Here is a 26,719-nt window from a genome sequence, read left to right on the forward strand (position 1 = left end):
GGTGGTCCATCCCCACCTCCCGTCCGGAGTCTGCGCGTGCGCGCCGCAATGGGGAGTGGGCGGGACCACGAGTGGGACCGCCTTGTTCCCCAGCGTCCCCCGCGGCAGCAGGCACTGACGTGGCCGCCGTCAGAGCCGCCATCTTGTGGGAGCGAAACCAACGCCTGCCTCCGAGCAGCAGCATCGCCGCGGCCGCCGAGGGTGAGGCTGGGCCGGGGCCGAGGCGGAGGCGGGGGCGGGGGCCGAGGTGAGGCCCGGCGTGAGGTTCTGCTGGGGCGGAGAGGGCAGAGACGGGGGCCAAGGTGAGGCTGGGCCTGGCGAGAGCCGAGATGAGGCCGGGCCGGGGGGTCGAGGCGGGTGACTGCGGGTCGAGGCGGGAGGCCTAGGTGAGGCGGAGTCGAGGCTGGTAATCTAGGCCGGGAGGGGACTAGGGTCGAATAGAGGCCCGGGGTTGAGGTGAGACTGGACCCGGTCGGAGATTGAGGCCGGGCTGGGGACCGAGGCGAGGCGGGGTGGTGCGGAGGGCTGGGCCAGGGGTCGAGGCTGGGACGGGGGTTGAGTCGGGGCCGAGCCGGGTCAGGGGCCGAGTCGAGGCCAGGGCGGGGGTCAGTCGCGCCGCCAGTACCCCTAGAACCTCTGGGACAGGCGCCCGGAAGTCCGGGCCGCATCGCGGGCTCTCCAGGAAGCCCAGCTTCCTGCTCCGCCTGCGAGGCCTCCTGCCTCGGGGTCGCGAGGACTAGGAAACTGAGGCCCGCGGCCCGGAACACGGCCAAGGTCACACGATGCCCAGGGTTTGAGCCCAATTCCTGTTTGCTCCGAGAACGGAGCTTGCGAGGCGGGGCGGGGCCCGGGTTCCTGGGTGGGAGCTGTGGTCCTGGGGTCTGAGTGGGAGCGCCTGTGGTCCCAGGAAGCTCCCACTACCCGCGGGACGCGACGTCGGCTTTGTAGGGCCCCTTTATCCAAGCTTGCTGCAACCCCGGGATTGTTTCCTGGATGCCTTTGGCGTGGATAAGAACACTCTTCCGAGCTGGTAAATCGTTAACCTAGCTGTGGAACGACCTATCTGGGGCTGAGGCAGCCTCCCAAGCAGAGTGCCCTAAAGCTTGCCTTGTTGCCCGATCCAAGTGGTTATGGGAGGTAAAATGGTAGCTTTGTAGTAAGACTTGGCAATGAGTTACAAAGTACTTAAAATATTTGTTAATTAACTGAGCATTTTTGAGTTCCTCAAAACACCAAGTTGCTATTTTAAATGAATGGAGCAAAATTGCACAAGAAGTCATTGACAGGAGACAGAGGGAATTCGGACGCTTTGGGAGTAGTCCCGGAAGTCATTGTTGGCTGTGTAGTTGATGCCACTACTGGTGGTGGAGTGGTCAGCTCTAGTTCTTGTTTCAGAACTAGTGGTCAGCATTTTTTTCTGCCAGCTGTTTGCATGGTTGATCCTGTGTTTCTGGCAGCCTGCGTGTGTCTGAAGGAGTTTGAAATGCCACGGTGCATGCTGTGTGTGTTGTCGTTAGAGTTTTCATCAACCATCAGGAGTGGCCCAAACTAAGAACTTTGAATACATGGTGTTGCTAGTTGGGTCCAAAATTAAGAGGAATTGAGTGTATATGCGTTCATCACAAATCTAGCCACTTCGTTAGAGTGTGCTGTCTCCTTCCCGTAAAGGTTTTCTCTGCTTAATGGGTAGAACGTAGTGTCCCTGTTCAACAGGAATGTCCTGCTGAAAATAAATCCGTATCACTTGGACGTTAGAAATCTGCTATTTCTTGTGAGGGCAGTATTCAAAATTGCTACTTCAAAAAGATTTAAAATAGTTGGTTTGGGTAGTAGCTGACTCACATGCTATCCACTCATCATTGTAAGAAAGTTAGTAGAAAGCAAAAGCTGGTTCTGCGCTCCTCACAGTTCTGGTTTTTAAATCATGTGGTCTAGCTATTTGCTTTGCCTCTTGCGCAATGTGAAGAGGACACTCAGACCTGTTAAGCCACCTCTGTCAAAGACCAGACAGGCTTGAAACTACAGGAAGGTATGTCTATTTTTCTGTTTACTTTAGTAAAGTTTGGTGCAGACCATCAGCCACTGAGGTGATCCTCAGAGTCAAAAGGCCATAGGAATAAACCTAACGAAGGGGGAAAACTTGTGCAAGTTCCTGAATGTATTATTTTTGAGAGAGTTGAATCCGTTTTCTTTGTATTCTTCAAATTGAATATCGCCTTCATATATCAATTTAAATCTGTTCTTGATCACAGGTCAGACAGACCAGGCATTTCTGTAGCCTTCCTGGGGGTTGTGGTCACTTACTGACCTAATGTTCAGACCCTGGATGGCCTGGGCTTGCTGTACCACTTAGGACCATCTCTGTGCATATTGTCCCATAGATGTTCTCCCCTTTGACCTTCCAACCTTTGTAGAATTAGGATAATGAAATAAAATGCACATCTGTCAGAGTTGGTTGGGAAAGAAACATGAAAAATTCTGTTTAGTTGGGATCTTAAAATTAGACAAGAACTTACCTCTTGTCATCTGTTTTCTCCTCATTGGTGTGGATGGTGTTAGAGATATCTTCCCGGCACCATGTGAAGTGGTGTTTGGAAATGTTTCTGACCTAATAGTGGGTTATATGTAACCCTTCTAAGTAAAGGCAAGTAAAGGACAGCTTGGTGGGGGGAGTGTGTGTTGAGGGGGATGATTTCAGAGTGTAAGTGTGAGATGGGTGGTGCTTTATCCTTAGGTTCTTATCCTCTCGTGATTGTTATAAATTCTTTAAAATATAGTTGTGCCACATCTGTTACAGCTATCCAATGGTATCACTATTCTGGAAGGTAGTTCAACATTCTTAGATGGATCAGAATTAAAATGTGGCAAAATTTAACACAAAAACATCAAAGCTCCTTACTCCTAGGAGAGTCTTTTAGGCCCTTACTCAGTCCTACCACCCCAGCTTCCTTACATGAGTGGGGAGGAATGATGAAGCTACCTTTTGAAGGGACTAACCTCCATATTCCTAACAAAGCCGTGTTTCCTGGTTTTTGAATACATTGGAAGCAAGAGCTTGGCAGTATGTCATCAACAAATAGAAAAGGAAGAGTGGGGCTTCTTACTGACTCAAGAGAAAGAAAAAACCATACAAGGCAGGCAGATTTTATACACATAGCAGTGGGGGTGACTGTTCAGGAGGCAAACATTTATACACCTGAGACCACAGGGGTGACTATTTGTATGCAGCATAAATTAATGGAAACCCCAGTTATGATATATGAATTGTCAGACGTTAGAAATGTATAGTATATTTTAGAAACAAATTAATATTTAATTAGGATTTAGTAAGTTTTGCTCCTCAAAGGAACACTAGCAAGCTAGAAGAGTTTGTTTCCCAAAGGGCAAGTCATATGGAAAATAGCTAACATCTTTCTATTTGTATTGTACATCAAATTATTTCTGCAGTGCCAGTGTGGGAGCTAAACAGGAAGCTTACTGGTTCTAGGTTTCTGAGATCCTGAAAACTTTTAGCATGAAGTTTTTGAGTATCCTGTCAGTTTTGACTTAGAAGCAATGGACAAGAAAACAATTTCAAGATTCTGTCTAGACTCATTTGTGAAGAGTAGGAGTGAAGGCAAAGCTAGCTGTGTCAGCATTTTGATTACAGATTCAGATTAAAAAGTGTCTTTAAAAACTGCTGTTTTAACAGTGCATTTTCCTGTGACGTTTCCTGTCATCTATAGATGAGCATGCAGTTCCTAATTAACTGATTGAATCCATTAATTTGTATTTAAAATACTATATATCATTTGTCAGTTTTGGTGATGTAACTTTGCTTAAAATAATTACAGCTTTTAGCATTTCTCTTCTATCAAAGTGATATGAGATGATGCAAATTCCTGGGGAGATCACTGAAAATGTATTCTTAGTAGTTACCGGGACCTGAGGGCAGGTTTAGGAAGCAGGTTGTGTACACACCCCTCCTGGTGTATTGGACATGGCTGAGATGCACATGTTTGTCCTGAGTACTTAACTGTATCTCTACAGCCCTGATTTCCTCCTCACTAGAATGTCAAAGGAATGTTTAGATTTCACCACATTCGTGTTTACTTTTAAATCAGTATGAAATTCGTTGTTGATTTATAGGTTTTTTTCCTGACAGACTTATTTTTAGGGAAAGCATATTTGTAGATGTGTATGATTAATCTTTTTACTTTTTGATCCCTAAGGGCCTTGATAAATGTTCTTTTATGATTCTTTTCTCTCCCTGATGGTGAATTCCTTGGGTCCCCAGAAGGGTGGCCAGCAGAGGAAGATAGGGAGATGGATGGAGGAAGGTGGATGAGTTCTGGGTAGAGGAGATGCTACTGGCAGAGTATGAGGCTGGGTGGAGATGCAGGGCCATGGCAGTAAGTGGGATGGAAAGGCAGGCCAGCAAGATATAGAAACACGAATGGGCACTGAGTGTGGCTAGTGAGACCTATCAGGAGGATGGGGGAGAGGGTGCCATCTGGGCAGAGGTGTGAACGATTGGGGGCCTTGTGAGTCTTTGGGGGAAATAGGAAGCTTCTCCCAGGTTGGGGAACAGTAAAGGCAGAAGCCCTGAGGTGGGAGTGCATATCATGGTTTTGGAGACCTGCCAGGAGCAGAGGAGGGGAAAGAAGTGTGCCGGTGTGTGCCAGTGGTCTTCGGAGGGGTTGCCCCAGAGAAAAGGTATTTTGGGAATTTGTGGGAGGATTTGAGGCTCTGTCAAAGAGGGGAGGCAATGCTGGTATTTAGTACATTTAGCAGCAAAAATACATTTTGTCTGCATGACTTTCGTGTAGGTAAAAAATCTGTTTATATCTTAAACCTAATTATGCTTATGTACAGAGTCACCTTTTTTTTTCATGGTTTTAGTAGATATTCTGAATCTTCCAGGAGTGAATCTATTGTGTAAATCAAGGGTGATTATTTTGTTTTTCTGCAGAATCTTACCAAGAGTTGTTCTCTGTTTCCAGGAAAAAGAACAAACAAACCAAAAAAACTGCCTCATGGACATAACAGGCCCTGAGTGTCGTGAGATGCCAGTACATGCTCTAGTAGTGTGCATTTGTGGCAGTCTTCATTAGGTGGTAGTCTGACTGCCTCCCTTGAACTTACAGTGTGATCGTGACTAGTACTGAAGCCCACATTTTGTTATATGTCACCGTCTTTCATTTCCCTATTACATTTTAGTTGGGGCAACAGGGGGTTTTGTGCAGTCTGGTGTGTATGTTGGTTGTATTGCTTGCTAGCTTCCTTTCTGGATGGTAGAGGTGGTGCTGTGAAATGCCATGGCGTGCCAGTTCTGATCTTTTTAAGGACACTGACTTCATCTGACTTTTCCTTACACGCCCCTCTTGCTGGCAATAATACCTTGTGGGGTGGAAGCTACAGAGGGGAGGTGAGGTGGCTGGGATCAGGCAGAGGGGGATAGTGGTGGGGAAGCACCTTTCAAAGGGCGAGATAATGGGACTTGCCAGTGAAGCAGATAGTTTTGGAGAGGAGAGGGACAGAGAGGGATTGTGGGTGTCTCCGGGGTTTGGGTCTGAAGAACTGGAAGGAAGTTGCTCAGGGTTAGAGTAGGGAAGGGTGAGTCCTTTATATTGAGTATTGGATTCCCAAGGGACATCCGTATGTTGAGGAGCAGTAGAAGTCTGGAGGTGAGAGGAGGGTCCAGCTGGGGTCCCATATAGGAGGCTGTGTTCCCCTGGGGGTGAATGGCTGGAGAGGTGCAGAGCTAGGGAGTGAAAGTGTGAGACAGTGTGGTGGGACTGCTGGTTACCTGAGGGGGCGACAGTGACCACTGGGAGGTTTTAAGCAGAGGATGGCATGAGCAGTTGTGTAAATGACGTTTCTGTTACTCCAGGGCTGCCCTGGATTTGAAATGTGACCAGAGGTAGGAAGAGGCCTATTGAGAGGTTGCTGTGGCTGTTTGGGCCAAACATGGGAAGTTCCCACAAGGCCCTGGGCCTGCCAGGCAAGGCCAGCTTCTTGGAGAGTCAGGCAGAGGGAGTCCCGAGTGCTCCAAGCTGGTGCACCTCTAGGTGCTCCTAACGAGGGTCACAGGAGGGGCAGGTCTGGCAGGGGGCTTGCTTTAAAGGTAGGGGGATCTAACAGAGGCTCTCGGCCACTGCTGCACTTTCCTTTTTGTGTTCTCCAGAAGCCCATCTCTCAGAAAAAGTCAAATTTTTTAAATTTTATTTTTAAAATGAAAGTTCCCTGAAAACAAAAATCAAGTTTTGCAGATTGGTTTAACCACTCAGAAAGTTCCCGGTGCTGAGAAAGCCTCAGGAGGCTGCCTGCCACTCTGAGAATTTTGAGGAAGAAGAACTGGGCACTCTGACAACCTCGTGGTTGGTCACAGTTCCCTTTTTCTTCAAGGGTGTGGAGAGGGACTCAGCAACGCTGGTCCTCCAGAGCCCCACCCTGGTTCCCAGAGAGCGCTCTGTACCTGCACCGTGGGTGCGAGTGACCTCTTGGAAAAGGCCCCAGCACAGAAACTGCAGGGGCTTCTGCGTGGTGATCACATAGTTGAAGACGTGAGGTATTTTTACAGAAACAAATTAATGTGATTTACTTCACAGCAGAAATCAGAACCCTGGATCGCCTTCTCGTCCTTGTTGTCCCTACCAGAACTGAAACACAGGCCTGTGCTGTTTGACAGGCGTGCCTGCCGTTTCTGTCGGGATCACAGAGACTGAGGCTTCAGCAGCCCGAGGGGTGTGAATGTGTGTGTGTCTGCATGCTGAAGCTTCTGGCTGCATTGAGAGGGCTGCATTGTAACTGGATCAGCCTTGACATTGCTGGACCCAGAGGCCTCTAAGAACTGGTCATTGAGGTGAGGTGGAAGGGTGAGCACTGTTACCATTCCATTTCTGTTTCACCATCTGTTGGTTGGATTCACAGAGTGTTGTTGAGTGTTTGTGTGCCCAGAGCTGTTCTCATTACACAGCTACTCCTTAGGCGAATGTGATGACTGTCAGCCCCATGATGTGTCAGGGGTGCGCTGAGAACAGTAAAGAGAGGAGAGGACCCTTCCTTGTGGAGGGTGGCCTTCAGAGATTGAGTGAAGGGCTTGGAGGGCCCAGCACGGAGAATCAGCGTGGAGAGGGGACTGGGAGCACAGTGGAGGTCAGAACATGGGGCCGAGCGACTTGCTGAGAAGTTCCAAACCGGTGATCCTCTGGTTGCAACTGGGTTGGATTGAAGTACAAATCTAATTGACTTCCAAAGGGCCACTAACTTGCAGAATTAGTAAGGACCCCGTGGTTGGTAGGACACTTTTCAAGATGTCTGCGTGGTTTCAAGTTGCCTGTGGTTTCAATTCTGCTTTGCATTTTAGTCATAAATTACTTTAGTTTCTTCCATTTTCAGTTGAACTTATTGTACATTGTATGTTGTGAGGTTGATGCAAATTTGTGTTTTTGGTGTTTTGATTTTTTTCCAGCAACAGCTTCTTCAGACTAAATTGTATTTGTAGTCAGACAGAGGGTATCTGTGTCCCTACTGCCAGAGAAGTACTCATTAGGGTCCAGACTGCTGGCTGCTCCACAGTGGGGGCCCAGGTGCCCACCACAAGATCTGTAGCACCTGGAAGCCGTTCCATCACTGTCTCCCCATCCCATGGGCTAGCATACTCAGATGGTCCTGCATAGCTTTAGGGGGCCAGGAATGTAGGTTTATTCTGGAAGGAAGTCCTCTTGCCCAGGGACAGATCAGGGAGAAGAAAATCAAGGAGCAAATCAGGGAGCAGCCAGCCTCTGCCACCAGGACAAATGTGCAGAGCAGTGAGCGATGCTCCTGACACAGCATCTGAGTGAGGTCTCAACTTGTGTATATCATCAGCTCCTTGTTTCCTTCCTATTGGAGGCCATGGGATACTTGCGTTCAGAGGTCCTACAACCGACCATGGTTATTGTTTTCATGTGGGCTAGTCTATCTGGATATTTGCTCCCATCTGTAGATTTCTGAATGATACGTGTTTGGTGATGTGCTTTGAAGACAGTTATGTTAAAAAAAAAAGTAAATAAAACTTTAAGACTGAATAAGGGACAGTTACAAAACAAATAAACATGTTCATCAGTTAAATGCTTTTGTTTTTGTAGTGGTAAGTAGCATTGATTACAGTTATGCTGTTTCCATGTTTGCCTTGTGGTTGGTGTGCTCATTCCATTAGACAATGGGCAGTGGCTCTTGGGTGTTCATGTTAGTGTAGACCAAGAGCTAGATTCATAAATAAAACTCATTTTTTGTTGTCATTTTAAGGATTTCACCTTGAATCTTAAGCTGGCAAAGAGTGATCTAAATTACATTTCACTGGTTGCTCTTCCTAAGAATCAGACCTAACAAGAAACGCCCCTTCCTTCAGCTTTGGGAGGCCAGTTGCAGAGCAATGCTGTTGGGTTGAAGACCAGCCCTCCAGGATTAGCATAGAGGCCTCTGGGTTTCTGGCAGACATCCTCCTTCAGGGCTGTGTGTATGGGACTGCTGCTTAAAGGCCGGGTCTGGTGCTTAATTGATTCCTGCAAAACATTCTGGAAGTTTTATTCTGAAACGCAAAAAACAGTCTCACTGAAACTCACTTCTAGATGTAGACCAGAATTACACAGTTCTGGAATGTTTTTGCATGTTCTTTTGTTTATTTTTTTTCTTTGTATTGAAAGTTTAGAGTTGGGGTTGGTGAAATGGGTGAAGGTGGCCAGTCATAAGGTAAATAAGTCCTGGAATGTAAAGTCCTGGTAGTTCACCATTCTGTGTTGTATATTGGAAGGTTGCTAACAGTAATCCTTAAAAGTTCTCATCACAAGGAAAAAAGGTTTGTGACTCTGTTAGGTGATAGGTGTTAACTAGGTTTTTTTGTGGTGATCATTTCAATATTTATATATACACATATCAAATCATTATGTTGTACACTTGAAAATAATGCCATGTGTGTGTCTGTTACATCTGAATAAAACTGAAGAGAAGAAAAAGAAAGTTCAGTCAACTTAATTACATCCATTGAGTGTCTTAGGCTGCATATTCTTCCTTCTGAGCATGTTGTTGATTCTTACCTTCATCACAGTTGTGTTAGGCCTGCGAGGTGTATCCGCCTATCACTAGTATTGATGTGTACAGTTTCCTCCTAACACTGAATTTTATAAAATAGTGACAAAATGTAGTGCTCAACTCAATTGCAGGAAAATGTCAGAGCTACAGAAATGAAGTGTTGGATTAATAGGCAGAGTAATGGCTTAAGACTTCATTTAGATGATGTGCTGGAGTCTCAAGTTAATGGACAAAAAAGTCTTGACTTTAAAAACGGCAAAAAGAAAAAAACAGTTCTGATGTCACCTAGCTGTTCATTTGAGTGGGGGATTTATCCATGTGACCCTTCATTTACTGAGGGACCGTAGCCTCCCATCGTGTCTGAAGCACAGAGTGGAATCCAAGCCCTTGGTTGTTTTGCTTCCCTGGGGCACATTTTCCAAGCCTCGCTCTAGGTTGGTGGTTTCTTCTTCCTAGTGACTCCCAGCAGTTTGGGTCATCTTGATATCGTTGTTTAAAAGATTTTGTTAAGTAAACCAACTCTAACAGTTTCAGAAAACATGAACAACTTTCCTTCCACATAGGCAAGCTGCACAGCTCTGAATGTAGGGGAGGGCTGTCCCTTGCTTATCCTGAAACCTCTGAGGCTTGTTAGGAGATGCAGCGGGCACAGGTAGAGGTCATGGATACATGTATTCCTCTTCAGTGGCTAAACCAGTTACTCTAGATTCATTTATTGGAGTGGAATGGGTGTAAACTCACAGCTCTTCACCGGCTTTGCCAGGGAAGCCTGTGGTTGGCCTAGGCCTAGGAGATCCTTGCATTCAAGAAAGTAACCAGCTAGTTGTGTCCCATTCTTTGCTGTAATGTGAAAATGCCACCCTATCATTGTTTTTGGTCCTAACCAGAAAAGGGAAAAAACTTGTTCTTAAGGGGCTGCCACTGCTTAGAGCTTTCTGTCTTCAGGGGGAAAGATATGCTGCTGTTACAATTGCATCTTCTGGTGGGCAGGCGCAAAGGTGCACACTCAGGCGGGCACGAGGAAGGGCTCTTCTGAGAAAGTCAGGGTTTTCACTGCTCACAAATACCATCATTATGATGAACCTGAAAAACAGGTTTTGACCTGAGCGTGAGGGATCCTGGTGGAGGAAAGGGTGAAACAGGCCTAGGCTGGGTGTCCTGCAAGTTAGAACCTGTGCCGAGAGGCCCCAGAGCAACTCCAGTGGTCACTGTTGAACTTTTCTACTGATCCAGATACTGTGTTAGGTCAGAAGCTGCCAGGGTCCCTGGACCAGATGCAGGGTGGGATAGATGCTTGTAGAGTGGGAGAGACCAAGTGCTATGTGTGGTAGCATCTTAAACCCTAGAAGTTGTGCTCATCCCCATCCAGGTTTGGCCACCAGATATGTGGCCCACTTCCCCTTTGGGCATCCAGGACCTAGGTAAGTTGAAAAACCGTGTGTGGAGGGCCAGGACCACATTGGTAATCAGGACTCAGCAGACTGCTGGGCCAATGCAGACACTCTGGGCTCTGGGGGAACTGACAAGGGCATGACAGGAGGAGGAGGTTGGCAGACTGCTCAGGGTCACAGCTGTGCCCAGTTGCATTCTGAGGCTGACATACAGATTGTGGGCCAGCTGCTGTGCCCAGTTTACCTAGACTGTTACATTAGTCCCATGTGGGGGTTGAGGAGAATGCAGATAACCTTTACATACCTTAGTGCCAAGGTTTTTGTGTCAGTTTGTATGAACATTGTACTTTAATGCCTAAAACAAGCATAAACAGCAGTCTTCATCCTGCCTCCCAGGGACAGTCCCTTTCATGCCTCTCTGTTCTAAATGAGCATGCTGATACTGTTTCACAGTGTGTCAGCTTTGGAGGATGAGGGTTGGCCTTGACACCCCAAGTTCTGGCCTCGGCTTCTTGATACCCAGCAGCAACAGGCAGAGTGTTATGATTGAATAAATATTGCTCGCTGCTGAGTCCAGTAGTGACTGGCTTATGTTTTTCCTCAGGAAACCTTAAAATGACTTCTTTTTTTCATTTTCATCCGTGTTTTTTTTCTGCGTACGTCATTAGCTTTTTCCATTTCCCCTGGAATTGCCAAACGCCATGTTTAAACCACATAGGTAACATGTTCCTCTTTTCCTGTGGCCCTCCTCCTGCTCCACCTGTGCTGGCTGCTGTTCAGGCCTGCCTGCCTCTGTGTCTCCTTCCGTCACTTTGGGGGGGCTCCCCTGGCCAGTGGCAGCAGCCACAAGAAGGCGCGTGTGAGGCCTTGCACTTCTGACCTTCTCTTTGTTCTGCCCTTTCTCTGAATCCATACTTTGGCTGGTGCAGAATAACAGGTTGAAAGCACTGTTTATGTCTCTCTTTTGGGGGAGCAGTTTTAGGTTAACCACCTAATGCAGGGAAAGGCACAGAGATTTCCTATACATACAGCGCCTTCCTCACTGTTCATATCCCCCACTAGCATGGAGCATTTGTCACAATTGATGAACCTACATTGACACACCATCACCTAGGGCCCATAGTTTACCTTGCGGTTCTTGGTGTTGTGCATTTTGTAGGTTTGGACAAATGGATAATGACATGTATCTACCATTGCAGTGTCATATAGAATAGTTTCACTGCCCTAAAAATCTATGCTCTACCTATTCATCCTTCCCTTTCTCCTAACCCCTCACAGCCACTGAAAGGATTTTTTCTACCGTCCCCACCATTTTTTGCCTTTTCCAGAATGTCACATAATTGGAATCATACAGTATGTAGTATTCTCAGATTGGCTTCTTTCACTTAGTAATGCACATTTAGGTGCCTCTGTGTCTTTTTATGGCCTGATAGCTCATTACTTTTTAGCACTGAAGGATATTCTGTTGTTTAGATGTACCCCAGTTTGTTTATCCGTTCACCTGCTGAAGGACATTGTGGTTCCTTCCAAATTGTGGCAGTTATAGATAAAACTTCTCTAAACATCAGTGTGCAGGTGTCTGTGTGCATGTTACTTTTCAGTTCCTTTGGGTAAAATACCAAGGAGCATGGTTACTGAAAACTACTGGTAAGAGTATGTTTTGTAAGAAACCTCCAAACTGCCTTCCAGATGGCCGCACCATTTTGCATTCCCACCAGCAGTGAAGAAGAGTTCCTATTGCACCACATCCTGCCAGCAGGTGTTCTGGATTTTGGCCTTTGGTCATTCCTTCTAATAGGTGTGCTGTGGTAGCTGATTTAATTTGCATTTCCCTGCGGACATGATGGGCATCTTTTCATTGCTTATTTGTCTTCTGTAAATCTCGTTTGGTGAGGTTTTCATTAAGGTCTTTGGCCCATTTCTTAATTTTTAAATTTAATTTAAATTTGTTTTCTTACTGTTGAGTTCTAAGTGGTCCTTGTATATCTTGGATGACAGTCCTTTATCAGATGTATCTCTTGCAGATATTTTCTCCCAATCTGGCTTTGTCTTTCGCAAACGATAAACCAGAAGTTTATCATTTTAATGAAGTGCAGCTTATCAATTCTTTCTTTCATGGGGCTGTGTCTTTGGTGTTGTATCTCAAAAGTCATCGCCATACCCAAGGTAGCTGTTGGTCCTTTAAATTGCTCCTAGTTTTCCCTTTTTTTAAATTATGTGCGTGTGTGTTTGTTTGTTTTTTCACTTTGGCTGTGAGGTCTGCCATGTCTGTGTCCTAATGCCCTGTTCTTTGTTTTGTGGACACCAGGTCTCCACCATGTTGATGCCAAAACCATGTGTGGGTTGGGAGTTTTGTTTGTTTTTTATTGTTTTTCTTTTTTAATAGTCTGTCTTCTGTTTTGCTTCCCTCCAAATGACTTGTTTGTTTCATTCGCTCCCATTGGGGGCTTTTTAAAAGGAGATAGGGGCATGGCTGTTTTGGGGCCTCCAGATTCAAGAATCTATGGTTTGTTGTTGGTGGGTTTTTTTGTTTGTTGTTTTTTTTTTTTTAATTAAAGAATCCATAGGTCCTTGCTTTGAGGCCTCCGAGTCTCATGCGTGCCTCCCTGTTGACTTTGCTCTATCCCTCTGTTTCCAGTACAGTGCAAGCCCACGCCCTCCTCTGCCTGGATTGCAGTGAGAGCCCTTGGTTCTGTTGCTCCAAAAAGGCCCCTTGACTCCTGCAGGGCTGAGGGTGAGCACTTGGTCATGGTCAGACCCCACCAAAATTATCTTCTCCCACCCCCACCCCCCCAGCTTTTCTCTTTGTCCTTTTAAGTCAGTCATCGCTTTTATTTATTTATTGTTAGTGATTTTAGGAGTAAACTGAGATGAATATATATGTTCATTTCATTCTGTCTTCCATAATTTAGCCTTTATATTTGGGAAAATTGGCTGTCTGCAGAAAAGGAAATGTCATAATAAAGATCTTTTTAAGTTTTAATTTTACAAATAGTATTCAAAACCAAAAATAATTTAAAAGTGTCAAAAGTGCACTGAAGCCTGTGGAAAGGGGTCCACTGGTCACACCTAGGACTATTGGAGCATCTAATTCACAATAGGGTGGCTGGTTCTGACCCACTGAGTAACCTGGGAATACACGAGTTTACACCCTATCAATACACGGAGAACGGAATGGTGGTTCCTTACAGTAGAATGCTAACTAAGAACTGGAAGGAATGACTAAGTAGAAAATCACCATTTGACAATCCTCATGGCAGTAATTCCGCTGGGAGATGTTGGAGTGCTGAAGCCAGAGGGTAGAGGTTGGATGCGCGTAGTCACCCAGTGCTCTCTGATGACTAAGGCAGAAAGTAACTTACAGTGGAGACCTGTCGACTTCACCAGAGCCTGTCATCAGAGGTGACGTGGTGTGGTGGGGATCTGGGGCACACCCCCCATGCAGGGTGCAGTGGGGCATGCCTGTGGTGGGTGCATATCTGTGTCCTCCATGGAACTGGCCCCTGACCCCAGCAGTGTCCGTCCAAAGTCTAAAGACTGGGGAGCTCATGGTGTGCAGGGCAAGGCCCCTTCCACCAACACCCTCCCAGTGGTTGGGTATGAGCAGCTCCCCGCCTGCTTGGAACAAGCTGTTTTTGGTTCAGTTGGTTTTCTGTCAACAAAGTTTTTTCCAGTTGAAGGTTGCCCAGCCCTCCACAGCTTGGCTTCACCTCAAGGTGCTAAAAGTCCAGGTTCCTAAGCAATCAGCATTTGAGAAAGTGACTGTTTGTCCCTAAGGCCTTTTTGGAAATAAAAAAAAGTTGAAGAATCAAAGTACTAAGCATGGAGAAGCCAGGCCTGAGCAGTTTTGGTCATTTGGGAGCATTTAGAATAGGAGATCCTCTCTTCCATGAACCCCACTCCCCCACAGCTATAGTCAGTTGTCCCTTCCTGCAGATCTGGGTGTCTGGAGCCAGGCTCTAAACTTAGTCCCAGCCAGCTCCATGGTGCCCCAGTGTTACTGCTCTCCTGAGGGAGGGGAGCCTGGGGGGGAGCTCAGGCAAAGCATGCACATTCTCATGCAATTATGTTGCTGCACCACGTGGACCTCCTCCTCTCTGGCACAGTGTTGACCACAGCTCACAGGAAAGTACCCCCCTGACAGGCTCCCCAGGGCCACTGCTGTGGCCTCATTCTTGGACTGAAGGCCGTGGTGTGCTGGCCTAGGGCCCAGGTTTTCCCATTCCCGAGGTCCTGCCTGCAGGGAGCTAAGCGCTCAGCATGTTAGTAAAGGTTGGCTTTTGGTTTCTGCCATGGGCTCTCCCAGCTGCTCATGCACTGGTTGTCTTAACATTAGACTGTGTTTCACAGAAACGTGGGGCAGTTGGGAGACATGGTGGAGTCTTGGAGTGGTTATTTCTGGTCCCATGAAAAGTTCTACTTTAGATTGTGGAGGATCTAGCATTCATTTGAAAGCCACACCTCCTCACACGTGTTGGATATTGTGCCCCACAGTGGCAGGTTGAAGGACTTAGAGGTAAGTCGCCCTGTGGCCTTGGGTGTCACTTTCTGAGACAGCGGCAGTGGCTGCTTCAAATTCTGATTAGCCCTGTTCCTAAGATTCCCATATTCTTCCTTTTAAGGGTGATTTGAGGGCTCAAGAGACAGGTAGGGAGGATTCTTTTTCTTTTGCTTGGGAGCAGGAATTTTGTCAGCTTATGCCTTGTGAAGTTTTCAGGAGAGAGCAGGATGTGTGTCTCTGTCTGTGGGTGGTCTCCGAGTTGCTCCTGTTCTGCTGGCCCTGGGCAACACAGAGAGAGACCTGGGACTCCTTGTCTCTGCAGGTTTCTCTGGCCATTGTTGCTCCCACCAGTCTACAGCATGGGGAATATCTTTGCGAACCTCTTCAAGGGCCTTTTTGGCAAGAAAGAAATGCGCATTCTTATGGTGGGCCTGGATGCTGCGGGAAAGACCACCATCCTGTACAAGCTGAAGCTGGGTGAAATTGTGACCACCATTCCCACAATAGGTGAGGAGACTGGGTCTTGGGAGGCTGAGGGGGCAGCAGGTGCTCTGTGGAGGGGCTCACCCTGGGCCTTGCTCTTCCAGGCTTCAACGTGGAGACTGTGGAGTACAAGAACATCAGCTTCACCGTGTGGGACGTGGGTGGCCAGGACAAGATCCGGCCTCTGTGGCGCCACTACTTCCAGAACACACAAGGTGAGTGGGGGCCACTCATCACACCCTTCAGGAGGGGGTCCGTGGCCCGTGGGGGAAGTCAGGGATGTTCTCAGTGCCTGCACTGCTGACTGCCGTTCCCTTGCAGGTCTCATCTTTGTGGTTGACAGCAATGACAGAGAGCGTGTGAACGAGGCCCGCGAGGAGCTCATGAGGATGCTGGCAGAAGATGAGCTCAGGGACGCAGTTCTGCTCGTGTTTGCTAACAAACAGGTACACGTGACTGAGCCACCCTGTGTGCTGGCGGTGAGCTCATGTCAAGCAGCTGGCCTCTTGGGGCTGGGGGTCTGAGGACAGGGGTCACAGTTTGGGTGGACCGAGGGTTCGTGCGGTCCCCTTGACGCATGGCCACTGTGCTTTCCCCCCACCAGGACCTCCCCAATGCCATGAATGCAGCCGAGATCACGGACAAGCTGGGCCTACACTCTCTGCGCCACAGGAACTGGTACATTCAGGCCACCTGTGCCACCAGCGGGGACGGGCTCTATGAGGGACTGGACTGGCTGTCCAATCAGCTCCGGAACCAGAAGTGAGCTGTGCTCCTCTCTCCTCCCCTCTCACTCCCTCCTTCTACCCTCGCTTTACTCTCATGTGGCAAACGTGCCCCTGTGGTGTGAGTGCCAGAAGCTGTCTCCATGGTTGGTCACAGTGTGCTTCACCATGCTGTAAATGTGCAGACGCAGCCTGCAACTGGGTTTTTATTTAATGTAAATAGTTTTTGTTTCCAATGAGGCAGTTTCTGGTACTCCTATGCAATATTACTCAGCTTTTTTTATTGTAAAGAAAATCAACCCACTGTTTAGTACTGAGAAGGGATTTTAGGCACACGGGTCATCCAGGAGTCGCTGTTTCAGATGAGCCCGATGCTCCTCCTCTGGGCTTTAGATCTGTGTTGAGATCCATTTTGGTGGTTGGTTTTTAACCCAAACTCAGTGCATTTTTTAAAATAGTTACAAATACAAGATAAGGAGAACACTTGAACACACAGAAGGGAGAAATGTGCCTAGTGTAGGTTCTGCAGTAATGGCCTGAGCCCAGTCCACCAGTGGTCTTTTCCCCGTTGGGAACATGAAACGGGGCAGAACCAGCCATGATCCATTCTGCATGGTCACAATAGGGTTCCCGTGATTCGCTCTGTCTCGGGTCACCCGACACCCCATAGCGTTTGTGCTTGTGTTTGTGCTTACACAGCGGCCCAGGAGATGGGCTGGAGGCTGCAGCCCCCGCTCTCAGACCCCCTGGAGAGACCCCGGCCTTCTCTTGGGTCAGCACGGGCACTTGGGTCAGAACGCTCTCGCTGGCCTGCCCCGGGCCCTCTGGGGTCTCACCAGCAGGAGCGCAGGCGGTCACCCTAGAGCCCCAGCCCCTCAGAGCCCCTGTCTACATGTGCTTTCACCCCCTCAGCCTGCAAGGGTCAGATTTGCCATCGAAAATGAGAACCTCTACTTTTTTCTTTTGTATTTTGATAAACACTGAAGAAGCTGGAGCTGTTAAACTTTATCTTGGGGAAAACCTCAGAACTGGTTTATTTGGTGTCGTGGAACCTCTTACTGCTTTCAATACACGATTAGTAATCAACTGTTTTGTATACTTGTTTTCAGTTTTCATTTCGACAAACAAGCACTGTAATTACAGCTATTAGAATAAAATCTCTTAACTATTTCATGGCTCTCCCATGTTTGGGTGCCCCTGACTGACAGCCTGCCTCCTGGGAGGTGGGCAGGGACAAGCCACTTACTTGTGACTTAGGGCAGCCGACCCCTGACCTGATGCCTCATTCCCTCCCTCTGCCCACTCCTTCCCTGGGCCAGCAGCATCAGATCTTCACTTTTCCCATGGGAAAGAGTGGGTATGTGCTAGCACCCTTGCGGTGACCCCCTTCCTCACTGGTCTCCTTGTTGGCAGTTCAGCCCCCTGGGCCCAGTCTTGGCAATGCCAGGTCGTGAGAGGTTCAGCAGGGTTACCACATGGGGTATGCCCGAGAGGCCAGGGCCAGGGGTGCTGTGTGGAGGAGGGCCCTCCGCCCCTTCCTAACATCCACCCTTTGTGATACCCCTTGGCCAAGCTCCATGTCACTGCCAGTGATCAACCTCGCTGGGTGCTTTATTGTCCCTGTGCTGTGGACCCCCTCCCACTTTGGGGGGAGGTTGTCCCTCTGACCTGGAGCCCTTCTTGGCACCCCTCTCCCCACACCCCCCTACTGGGTGGCAACTAGCAGGCCAAGGTCCAGGTGTCCTGCCCCTAGGAGGTAGACTGCTCCGCCCTAGATAACAATCTCCTCTAACAGGTTGAAAACCAGTGCCGGTGCTCTGAAGACAGAATTGCCTTCAGTTCTCAATTCTTTCAGTATCAGAGGCAAAACAAGAAAACTCATTAATAGTGAATCCAGCCTGGGTTTTGTCTTTATTCCAGTGTGGTTGTAAAATGGTTAAGTTTTCATTTTTTTCTGTGGATGGTTCTATCTTCGCCTTCCAGCCAAGTGGAAGGAGCCAGTGCCTTTACAGCATGCAAAAGGGGTAGGTATGGGACAGCGGTTAGATCACTTGGTGGCCTGGGGAGAGATGGGTGGCTCCAGCCATAAGTTTTAAGTCCACCTCCCAATGATCTAAGTGCCCAGGCCAGTGCAGGCCACCCCTCTTAGTATACTCATCCACTTGAAGCTGAGCACCTTTTGGTCCCACTGCCCTCCCTGCAGGCCACACATGACCTAGGGTTCTTGGTACACCTGAAGTTGATGCAGGGGCCAGGGCCACATGGGACCCCAGGATGCTGACCACCAAAAGGACAGTGCCCCCTCCCAGTGGGGTTGCAGGTGATCTTGCTGGGACCCAAGAGATTGACCACATTTTCATACATCACTTTCTATTGTGACATGTGACAGCAACTTTCCCTTTAGTATGAGATGCTTTCCACTTAAAATAAGTTTATTTAAGTACAAAGAGTGAGTCAATACAAAGAAAAGAGGAAGTAGCCGTACTTGGCCACAGCTAACCCCCTCTGGGGGCCTGGGATGACCCCCACAGGCCAGCCCTCCAGATCCCTTGGCTTCAGTCGCTGTCGTGCCGGCGCTTCCTCCTGCAGCAAGGCGAGGAGTCAGAGTCATGCCTAGGGAGACCAGGGGACACCTGCTTTGAGGTCCTCTGCCTGCCTCGCACTCCTCCCTCCACCCCTAGGCAGCTGCACCTACTGAGTGGAAGCAGAAGGCAGTGAGGAATCTGGTCCCCTCCCATGCTCCTTTTCTTTCTTCTTCTTCTCTTTCTTGTGCCTCTTCTTCTTTTTCTTCTCTTTCCTGCTTTTCTTGTGGCTTTCAGGGCTGCAAGGGGGGTAGATACACAGTGCTGATAGCCACTGGGGCTTTGAGGGCCTAGCACAAGTGGCGCCACAGCAGTAGCTACTGACCACATGTAGCCATTTCAACTTCAAGTCACTAAGGGAAACTACTCAGTACCATGTGTGGCCAGTGACTACCATGGTGGGCAGCACAGACACACCCAACTGTAGCAGAAAGGTCTACAGGGCAATACCTGTCTGACAATCTCATGGCCCCTTCCAGCCCTCCCACTAGGATGCCCCTGGCACCTTTGGGGCAAAGTGGTGGGCCCCTCATGTGAGCCCTAGACACCCCCGTGCAAGTGGCCCATATCTGAACATCCTCCAGGGCCCCTGACCCAGCTGAGGGTCAGCGGGCACTTGTAGGACCGCCCCAGGGCTCACGACCATGAGAAGCTCCCCAGAAGAAAAAGGGAGCTGAAGCTGGGAACCTCACTCACTGAGGGAAGTAGCCAACATGCAGAGAGAACTGAGTTCTGTGCCCCCAGGGTGGAGTGAGGGGCCCTTAGCCAGCCCTTACCTGGGCTCCACCTCCTCTGAACGAGGCTTCCTCTTGGCAGAAGCTAGGGAAGCCACCCCTGGCCGACTGCTCTCCACGCGGTGGTGCTGGAGAGAAAGGCCACTCTGGGGGCGTGCGGGATACCCCGGCATGCCCATGCCAACAGGGAAGAACCAGTCAGAAAGCTGGGAAGGTTCCCCCAACGGGAGACGGCCTGCCCCGTGGCCCTCAACAGGAAGAGGCACTCAGATTGCCTCCACCCCCACCATGGGATCCCAGAATGTTTGGGGGGATTACCGTGAACACCGAAAGCCCCAGTTTAGCGGCCTCTTTGTCTTCCCGGGACAGCGCCACTCGCCCTGCAGAGCCACTGCGGGGATGCGGGTGAAACCACCCTACAGTGAGAGCCCACCCCTGTGGCGAGGACTGCCCCCCCACCCCAACTCCCCGCAACTCTCGCCTCCCTAGAGGTGGTGCGCCCGGTTGAAAATTCGTGCCGGTTACCACCTGGGCGGCTGACGGTGCGAAGACCCAAGGAACTGCACCCTCGTGATTTCTGAAGCCCCGGAAGACAGGCCCCGGCCCCGCACCTGGAGCTCCCCAGGCCCAGGAGCCGGTCTACTCCCTTCTCAGGGTCACCTCCTTCCCGCTTACAGACCTCGACAAAGTCCTGTGGGGGGTGAGGAGGGAGTGCAAGCGCTCGCCGCAGTGCGAGGTCAGCCCCCGCCCCAACCCGCTCCCGCCCTCCAGGTGGATCCATCTCACCTCCTTGCTCAGGCCCGTGGGCTGCTTCCTTACGTTCTTGTAGCCTCTGCGGGGGCCGCGCGCGAGCTTCAGGGAGCGGCGGGCCTCGCCTCGGCCCCCGCCCCCACCACCCCCGGTCCCCGACCTCCCCGTCGCGCCCCCACCCAGAGGCGCGCCCCCCATCCCCCAAACCCCGAGGCGCACTCACAGCGCTGCCATGAGCGCCTCCTGCTCCGCCTGCCTCACTGCCGCCAGCTCCTGCTCCCGGCTCAGCCCCGCTCCGTGCGCCCGGCCCTTGGCGTACCAGGTGAGGTCACGGCCTTTCTGCCAGCGGCCCACCGGGGCCATGAGCGAGTTTCCTGCGGGGAACGGAGCGCTGAGTTCTCGGCACGGCCCACGGGCTGGCGCACCGTAGCCCGCGAGCCCCCAGTCCTCGTGCCCCGCTCACCCAGGTAGTTCTCCCTCTGTTTGTCAGTCTTCACATCCTCCCAGCTGAACTGGTCCTGCCCGCCGCGCACGCCGCCCCGGCTGGAGCCGAACATGGTACCGGGCTGCCCTCTATCCCCGGGATTCCCGGTACCCAGGCCCCACCGGTCCCCGCTCCTACTCCCGCGTCGCGAGCAGTGACGTCACGCCCGCGCCACCCCCCTCCCCGCGCGCCTGCGCACTGTTCCTCGCGCGCTTGCGCCCTACCCGGTTCCGGCCTTGAGCGCCTGCACGCTAGCCGGGTACACGCAGTGGCACAGGCAAGGGTGAGGCGGCTGGACTCAAGCGCCCCACTGGCACGACAGCCGTTATTATAAGTCACATTGTGTGGGTGATGCCTCAAAGTCACCTTTCCCAGTGTGTGCCGCGTTCCTGGGGCTGTGCTGGAAGAGGGGAGGGCACTGGGGAAACGGTGTCTGCAAACCTGGCCTAAGGATTCCGACTATAGCTGCTCCAGGTTTCTTTCTATCCGGTAGCGGACTGCCCTGGAGAGAGCATTCAAGGTCAAGACGCGTTTGTACCGTTCAGCTGCCACCCTAGGGGATACCGGCTGTGTCCAGTTCCTAAAGGAGCATGCAAGCACACCTCATCGCACATGTTCCCCAGGCAGAGCAGAGAACGCCTCGGTCATCTCGGGTTGGCAGAGCTCCTCTGCTGCTGTCAGCTGATGGTTCAGTATACAAAGTAAAGGGAGCTGCTTACTGGGCAAGTGTGTTCCGTTTATCACTACGGCGGACGACTAGACTCGGTGGTAACACTTCTAGTGGGCAGGGTGCAGCCATTGGCCAACCCCCAATGAATTGAAACCTTAGGGTGAACAAGTGTTTTCTGAGGGATTTACAAAAGGTGTCATGTATGTCACTTGTATGCCCTTTGTACCGGATACTGCCCTCCTGCAGGTTGCTCAGTGAGTTCACCTGATGGACTGCCAAGGAGGGAAATGAACAGAGGCCCTTCACCTGGCTCTCTTCTGAACATGCTTTCTGGGGCACCCTCACTTGCCACCGCTAGGGGGCGCGCTTGAGCACGCAAGGAGGCTGGTAGGGCCTAGAGTGCACAGGCCCAGGCGTGGTGGACGTCCCTGTGTACCTGCACAGTGCTGGTGTGGTGAGCAGACCAGAAGGGGACGGGGAGGGGGCCCTGCTAAAGAGGAGTCCAAAGGTGAGTGCTCAGCCCAGCATCCTTCCCCGAGAACAGATGCAGGGTTCCTCTCCCACAGGCTGCTGGCTCCTGCCCCCCAGGTGATGCCCAGGCACCTTCTCCGTATCAATTATATGGCAGTGCTCTATGACTCAGGTTTATGAGAGAGAGCATGACAGCCAGGGTCCTTTGATGGAACCCCAGGATCTAACAAGATGCAGCCCCAGGCCTGGGCCAGGTCAGCTGCACTTAAAAAAGGTTGGGAATTGTCCTGAAACCAACCCCTGGAGCAGAAAGGCAGCAGTCGACCAAAAAGGCCTAACAGATTGTAACTTGAATGCACTAAAAAAGGTTGGGAATTGTCCTGAAACCAACCCCTGGAGCAGAAAGGCAGCAGTTGACCAAAAGGCCTGGCAGATTGTAACTTGAATGCACTACAGAACCTAGTGGAGTTAACAAAGGAGGCTGGCCACTGCTCTTGGCCTGCTGAACCAGGTAGGGCTGAGGGAGCCCTAGGAAGGGGCAGGGCAGACCAGCTGCAGGCTGGGTGCAGATATCCTTGGATCCTAGACACCCTATTCCTCCCCCTGCTCTTGGTGGCCACTGTGCTCCCCCAGGAGAGTTCCTAGTGTCCCTGAGGCTGAAGACAACACTAAGATCAAGGAGGCTCCAGGACCCAGAGGGACAGGCTCAGCAGTGGCAAGGCTTCCCTGCAGCAGGAGACACACCCGTAACCTTGATAATGTTGACAACTCACATGCCCTTTGGGCCTCATCCTAAAACTACAACTTGACCAAATTCTAAGCCCTTTAGTCAGCTCAGCTGCAGAGAAACCCTTTGGGCTGGGGCACATGAAAAGGGAAGACAAGGTAGAGACGACTTCATAAGCACATGATTTAAAGACACACGATTCTTCTCCCTCCACAGGCCAGAGCAGCTACCAGGCACCATCACTTTTTGGTCCAAAACTTCTTGTACTGCTCCACATCAAAGTCGTCACTGAGCTCTGGCTCCTCCTCCTTCTCCTCTCTGAGCTGGGCCTCTCGTTTCCGGAACCGTGCACGCCTCTCCTCTGGAGACAGAGAGTCCAGGTCCACAGGCATCTGCAGAGAGGAAGGTGTGTGTACACGGCTCAGGCAGAGGGGACCAGGACGTTCTCCTGGGTCGCCACTTCTCCTTGTTGTTCTCTACCACACAGTTTAGGTTTTATGTGTTCTGTTGGGTTTTCTCTCCCTTCAACGCTTTTATTCCTTAAAAAAAAGGAAAATGAAAAAAATCTTTTCCTGCTTGTTTTCCCAAGACTTGATCTTTTTAAAATACATACCTCATTGCTGCTTTCTTACCTTGGTGAGTGGAGTAAGCTCCAGGTCACCCTCCTTCTCCTCCTCAAACAATTCTGGTCCATGACTTGCCCTCCCTCCCCTGACCAGTTTTAGTAGGTTCTGAACCCACAAGCCCCTGGAGGTGCAGTTTCTACAGACTAGGTCCACTGAGACCTGCACCCCAGGGAGTGCTGGAACGAAACTTACTGTGAGCATCCGTCTCGGCTCCCTGTAGCGAATGTGGATGGTGGAGCCATCCTGCTTGACCAGGAGCACAGGGTAGAGGCGTGCGTAGGTCTGCCGGTGTACACGAGTGAGTGAGGCTCTGTTGCAGTCTGCCCGCCAGGAGGACACACAGAGCCAGCGGCGGCTCTCAAGGGTGGCCCCTGTCACCACACGCTGCCACAGCAGGCTGCAGACATACAAGCTCTGGTCAGTGGCTGGTGCTGGGACCAGAGCATTCATGTGGCCCAGCTCCTATGGGGGCCCACAGCAACCCACATCAGGGCAGGATGGGGTCAGAGCAGCTCCACTCGACATCCAGGAAGAGGCTGCAGAGGTGAGCCCACAAGGCTCTGAGATGGGTGAGGACAGAGTCTGCAGCCAGGATCCTGGCAGGTCTCTCTGGTGAGGCTTGGCCCCACAGCTATGGTACTGGACTACAGCACTGAGTGGAAAGCTGACTTCCAGGCGAATGCAAACCTGGTGCTGTGGACATTTGTGTCCACCTCTCCCCTCCCCACAAACCCCGGCCTCACTCATATGAAGCCTTAACCCCCAGTGAGATGATGTCAGGAGGTGGGACCTTTGGGTGGTGATTAGGGTTAGATGAGGTCATGAGAGTGAGGTGCCCAAAGTAGGACTGGTGCCGTTATAAGAGGAAGAGACCAGAGAGCTAACTCTCTCCTCCATATGAAGACACAACGAAAAGGCAGCCATATGTGAACCAGGAAGAGAGACTTCACCAGAACCCTGCTGGCACCTAATCTCAGACTTTCAGCCTTTAGAACTGTGAGAAATAAGCTGCCTGGTTTGGTGTTCTGCTAGGGCAGCCCAAGCAGACAGACACCTGGTCCACTTGGCTTCTGAATGCACACAGCAGAGCACATGACTCAAGGTGATAGGAAAGTGCCAGCCCCTGTTCTGACCTGCTCTACCCAGCCACATGACCCAACATTTGTCTCATTTGCTCGATTTCCCTATCCCAGCCTTGCCCCATGACCCCCAAAGTCTCTTCCAGCCTGGCTTTCATGCAAACTTGAATTTAGACCCCACAGGCTGTGCCTCAGTCCATCTGTTTCCCCACAGATTCGAGGAAGAATGTCTAAATGAGTGCCAGAATGTCCTGGAATTGTCAGGTACTCCAGAAGTGGCCTCATTCTCCCAGCATTCTTTGGAACACTTGTGGTGGACAGGCATCCTGATACTTGCCACGTGCCTTTTCCCAGCTCCCTCACTGCACCGGCAGTCACATCAACCCAGACCACACCAGCAGACTCCCATCTGGTCCCCATAACAATTCCAATTAGGTTTCCCTGCTCTGCGGGCAGTAGTTCAAAAACCCCAACATTCACATCACTTCAGTAGTTCCAACCAAACTTTCAGGACTTCTCTCTCCACAAAGCAGCCAGCACCAGCACACATGCCATGCACAGCCACAGTACGGCAGCCCCTGCTTTGGCTGTGGTTCCCACAACCCCCCTGCACTTCCCAGCTGACACCTCAGGCTGAGGGCCCATCTCCTTCACTAGTCTGATGGCCTGGAGTAAGAACTGCATCTTATTTGCTATGAAGTCCCAGACCCTGGTTGAGTGCTCAGTAAATTTTGGCAACATGAAACCAGTCCCTGCCTTTAGAAGTGCATGACTGGAGAAATGAGATGGTGGATGAGCTCCAGCACCAAAGGAACCTGCAGTCAGTTGGGCAGGGCCTGCACCTAAGCAGCACGAGGCAGCCCAGGGCACAGCCACTCCAGAGAACCCGATGTTGGTGACTCAGGAGACTTCTGGAAGAGGGGAAAAGAGTGGATGTTCTCCCAGAATAACAGCAGTTACAATTCCACCGTGAACCCTTCTCAGCACGAGGCCCCTCCACGGAACATTGCAGACAGAGTCCCCTCCCCATCTTCATACTAACCTACAGCTTCAGATGCCACATCCCTCTCCCTAGATTCTGCACAAACAGTTCAAGACTTGCATCCTTTCTCTCCTCCCACAAGGGGTGGGAGGAACAGGTAGATGGGGAGGCAGTTCTGGTGGGAAGAGCAGGAAAGCCATGGTATCCTCCAGGACCCAGAGCCTAGCTGGGCTGCAGGCTCTGAATAGGACAGTGACCACCATCACATGTTTGGTGCTACGTACTCACAAGTCACTTCTGTTTTTCTCTCAACACTGTTGAGGTGCTCACACATATGTACTTGTATGTATTCTCCAGATACACTGCCTCTGGAGGCTCTCCTGAGGCAGCACAGCCTAAGGCTCTTGAGTGAGCATTCTCTGGGTGGCCCCATTACAGCAGTCCCAAGAGGCCTGGAAGTCCACGCTTACCCCAGCAAGCTGCCCATGACCGCCATCCCTCCTGAGAACCCCTGCAGCTCGTGAAGGCCCAGAGTCAGTCAATGGTCCAGTGTGGAACCTGCTGGGCAAAGCAATAAAAGATCTTTTTAAAAGGCAGGCTTCTCCACCTCATTGAACCTCACCAAATCCCAGACAGAACAAAGCTGTCTCCAAGAGACATACCAGTTCAGTGCCAGTCTCTCCCAATAACCTATCAGGGCTTCAGCCCTGATTTGGCATTAGCATCACCTGTGGACTATTTCTGACCCGCAGATGCCCCTGTCCTACTCCCGAAGACTCTGACTCAGTAAGTCTGAAGCAGGACCCGGGCCCATTCTCGTGGGTTGCAGAGTCAGGAAAACCACTCTGAAGATGGAGTACAATGTAAAAAGTGAAGCCTGGCTCATACTTTGTTTTCCAAGGTCATTTCACTCTCACAAAATCCAGCGAAATTAGGATTACGAAAGGGGAGCTGGTGCTTGCTTACTAACCCCTGACTCCCAGGAAAGCGTCTGTGCTGTTTTCCGCGGTGACAAACCAGTTGTTTCAAATACCAAATACTTGAGATCCCGGTCATTAAACAGCCCTCCCGGCCGCGACCGGCAAATTTGCCTTGCTGTCCCCTGTCAGGGCAGGGCATCTGAGGGCCTTCCTCCGCCTTAGCAGGTGACTCGGCAGGAAATCGAAATGCTATATACCTCGAAAGCTGATGCCTGCCCATCCTCTCACCCTCGGGGGCCTGCGGTTTGCCGCTGGGCCCGGACCCTCCCTTGGGGGGAAGCCCTCCACGCCCGCGCGACGCAGCTCCTTTCCGGCACCAGTTTGCCACCCTTACTGCCTTCGGAGCGGCCTCCAGGACCAGCAGCCGAGCTGCTTCCGGCCAAGTGGGTGCGGTACTAGCCAGGGCCCCGCACACGGTCACGGCCAACTAAACTTTCGGTCCTCCTACGGCGGCGCCGTGACGTCATCCACCGGCGCAGC

The 26,719-nt window shown here is 50.7% G+C and overlaps 3 protein-coding genes across 14 annotated transcripts; 1 reads left to right on the forward strand and 2 right to left on the reverse strand.

Moving 5' to 3' along the window:
* Positions 1 to 63: 63 nt before the first annotated feature.
* On the forward strand, positions 64 to 17,324 carry ARF1 (ARF GTPase 1). 4 transcript variants are annotated; one of them, XM_074361095.1, is made up of 6 exons: positions 153 to 201; positions 13,084 to 13,179; positions 15,269 to 15,453; positions 15,534 to 15,644; positions 15,751 to 15,875; positions 16,034 to 17,324. In XM_074361095.1, exons 3-6 carry the CDS (start codon positions 15,306 to 15,308, stop codon positions 16,193 to 16,195), a joined length of 546 nt encoding a protein of 181 aa, XP_074217196.1. In that variant the 5' UTR covers positions 153 to 201; positions 13,084 to 13,179; positions 15,269 to 15,305; the 3' UTR covers positions 16,196 to 17,324. The 4 variants fall into 4 exon arrangements, with proteins under 4 accessions (XP_074217194.1, XP_074217195.1, XP_074217196.1 ...); XM_074361093.1 differs by lacking the exon at positions 13,084 to 13,179 and having other exon boundaries at positions 64 to 201; XM_074361094.1 differs by lacking the exon at positions 13,084 to 13,179 and having other exon boundaries at positions 117 to 247.
* Positions 17,325 to 18,162: 838 nt separating this feature from the next.
* On the reverse strand, positions 18,163 to 20,890 carry C3H1orf35 (chromosome 3 C1orf35 homolog). 4 transcript variants are annotated; one of them, XM_045515639.2, is made up of 8 exons: positions 20,684 to 20,890; positions 20,444 to 20,594; positions 20,257 to 20,302; positions 20,082 to 20,161; positions 19,789 to 19,861; positions 19,513 to 19,598; positions 18,850 to 18,975; positions 18,163 to 18,787 (listed from the first exon to the last, which is right to left on the reverse strand). In XM_045515639.2, the coding sequence occupies exons 1-8, from the start codon at positions 20,775 to 20,777 to the stop codon at positions 18,511 to 18,513; spliced, it is 933 nt and encodes a 310-aa protein (XP_045371595.2). In that variant the 5' UTR covers positions 20,778 to 20,890; the 3' UTR covers positions 18,163 to 18,510. The 4 variants fall into 4 exon arrangements, with proteins under 4 accessions (XP_045371595.2, XP_010952012.2, XP_010952009.2 ...); XM_010953710.3 differs by having other exon boundaries at positions 18,566 to 18,737; positions 20,684 to 20,887; XM_010953707.3 differs by having other exon boundaries at positions 18,566 to 18,767; positions 20,684 to 20,887.
* Positions 20,891 to 22,741: 1,851 nt separating this feature from the next.
* Positions 22,742 to 26,717, reverse strand: MRPL55 (mitochondrial ribosomal protein L55). 6 transcript variants are annotated; one of them, XM_010953720.3, is made up of 4 exons: positions 26,574 to 26,717; positions 25,730 to 25,820; positions 23,391 to 23,595; positions 22,742 to 22,964 (listed from the first exon to the last, which is right to left on the reverse strand). In XM_010953720.3, the coding sequence occupies exons 2-4, from the start codon at positions 25,753 to 25,755 to the stop codon at positions 22,812 to 22,814; spliced, it is 384 nt and encodes a 127-aa protein (XP_010952022.1). In that variant the 5' UTR covers positions 25,756 to 25,820; positions 26,574 to 26,717; the 3' UTR covers positions 22,742 to 22,811. The 6 variants fall into 6 exon arrangements, with proteins under 6 accessions (XP_010952022.1, XP_010952030.1, XP_010952037.1 ...); XM_010953728.3 differs by having other exon boundaries at positions 25,730 to 25,817; positions 26,574 to 26,712; XM_010953735.3 differs by having other exon boundaries at positions 25,730 to 25,817; positions 26,468 to 26,621.
* Between the last annotated feature and the right edge of the window lie 2 nt (positions 26,718 to 26,719).

This window comes from Camelus bactrianus, chromosome 3 (assembly GCF_048773025.1).
Source record: "Camelus bactrianus isolate YW-2024 breed Bactrian camel chromosome 3, ASM4877302v1, whole genome shotgun sequence".
In the NCBI taxonomy this organism is placed as follows: domain Eukaryota; kingdom Metazoa; phylum Chordata; class Mammalia; order Artiodactyla; family Camelidae; genus Camelus; species Camelus bactrianus.

Coding starts and splice junctions, on each gene's coding strand:
- ARF1 (XM_074361093.1), top strand. CDS start 15,306: ATGGGGAATATCTTTGCGAACCTCTTCAAGGGCCTTTTTGGCAAGAAA. Junction 15,454..15,533: donor GACCACCATTCCCACAATAG/GTGAGGAGACTG, acceptor TTGCTCTTCCAG/GCTTCAACGTGGAGACTGTG. Junction 15,876..16,033: donor TCGTGTTTGCTAACAAACAG/GTACACGTGACT, acceptor TCCCCCCACCAG/GACCTCCCCAATGCCATGAA.
- C3H1orf35 (XM_045515639.2), bottom strand. CDS start 20,777: ATGTTCGGCTCCAGCCGGGGCGGCGTGCGCGGCGGGCAGGACCAGTTC. Junction 19,599..19,788: donor TGGGGCTTTCGGTGTTCACG/GTAATCCCCCCA, acceptor CTTTCTCTCCAG/CACCACCGCGTGGAGAGCAG. Junction 18,788..18,849: donor CTGCCTTCTGCTTCCACTCA/GTAGGTGCAGCT, acceptor ACCTCAAAGCAG/GTGTCCCCTGGTCTCCCTAG.
- MRPL55 (XM_010953720.3), bottom strand. CDS start 25,755: ATGGCGGTCATGGGCAGCTTGCTGGG. Junction 23,596..25,729: donor GTCATGGGCAGCTTGCTGGG/GTAAGCGTGGAC, acceptor GTATGTCTGCAG/CCTGCTGTGGCAGCGTGTGG. Junction 22,965..23,390: donor AGCCGAGACGGATGCTCACA/GTAAGTTTCGTT, acceptor TCCTCTCTGCAG/ATGCCTGTGGACCTGGACTC.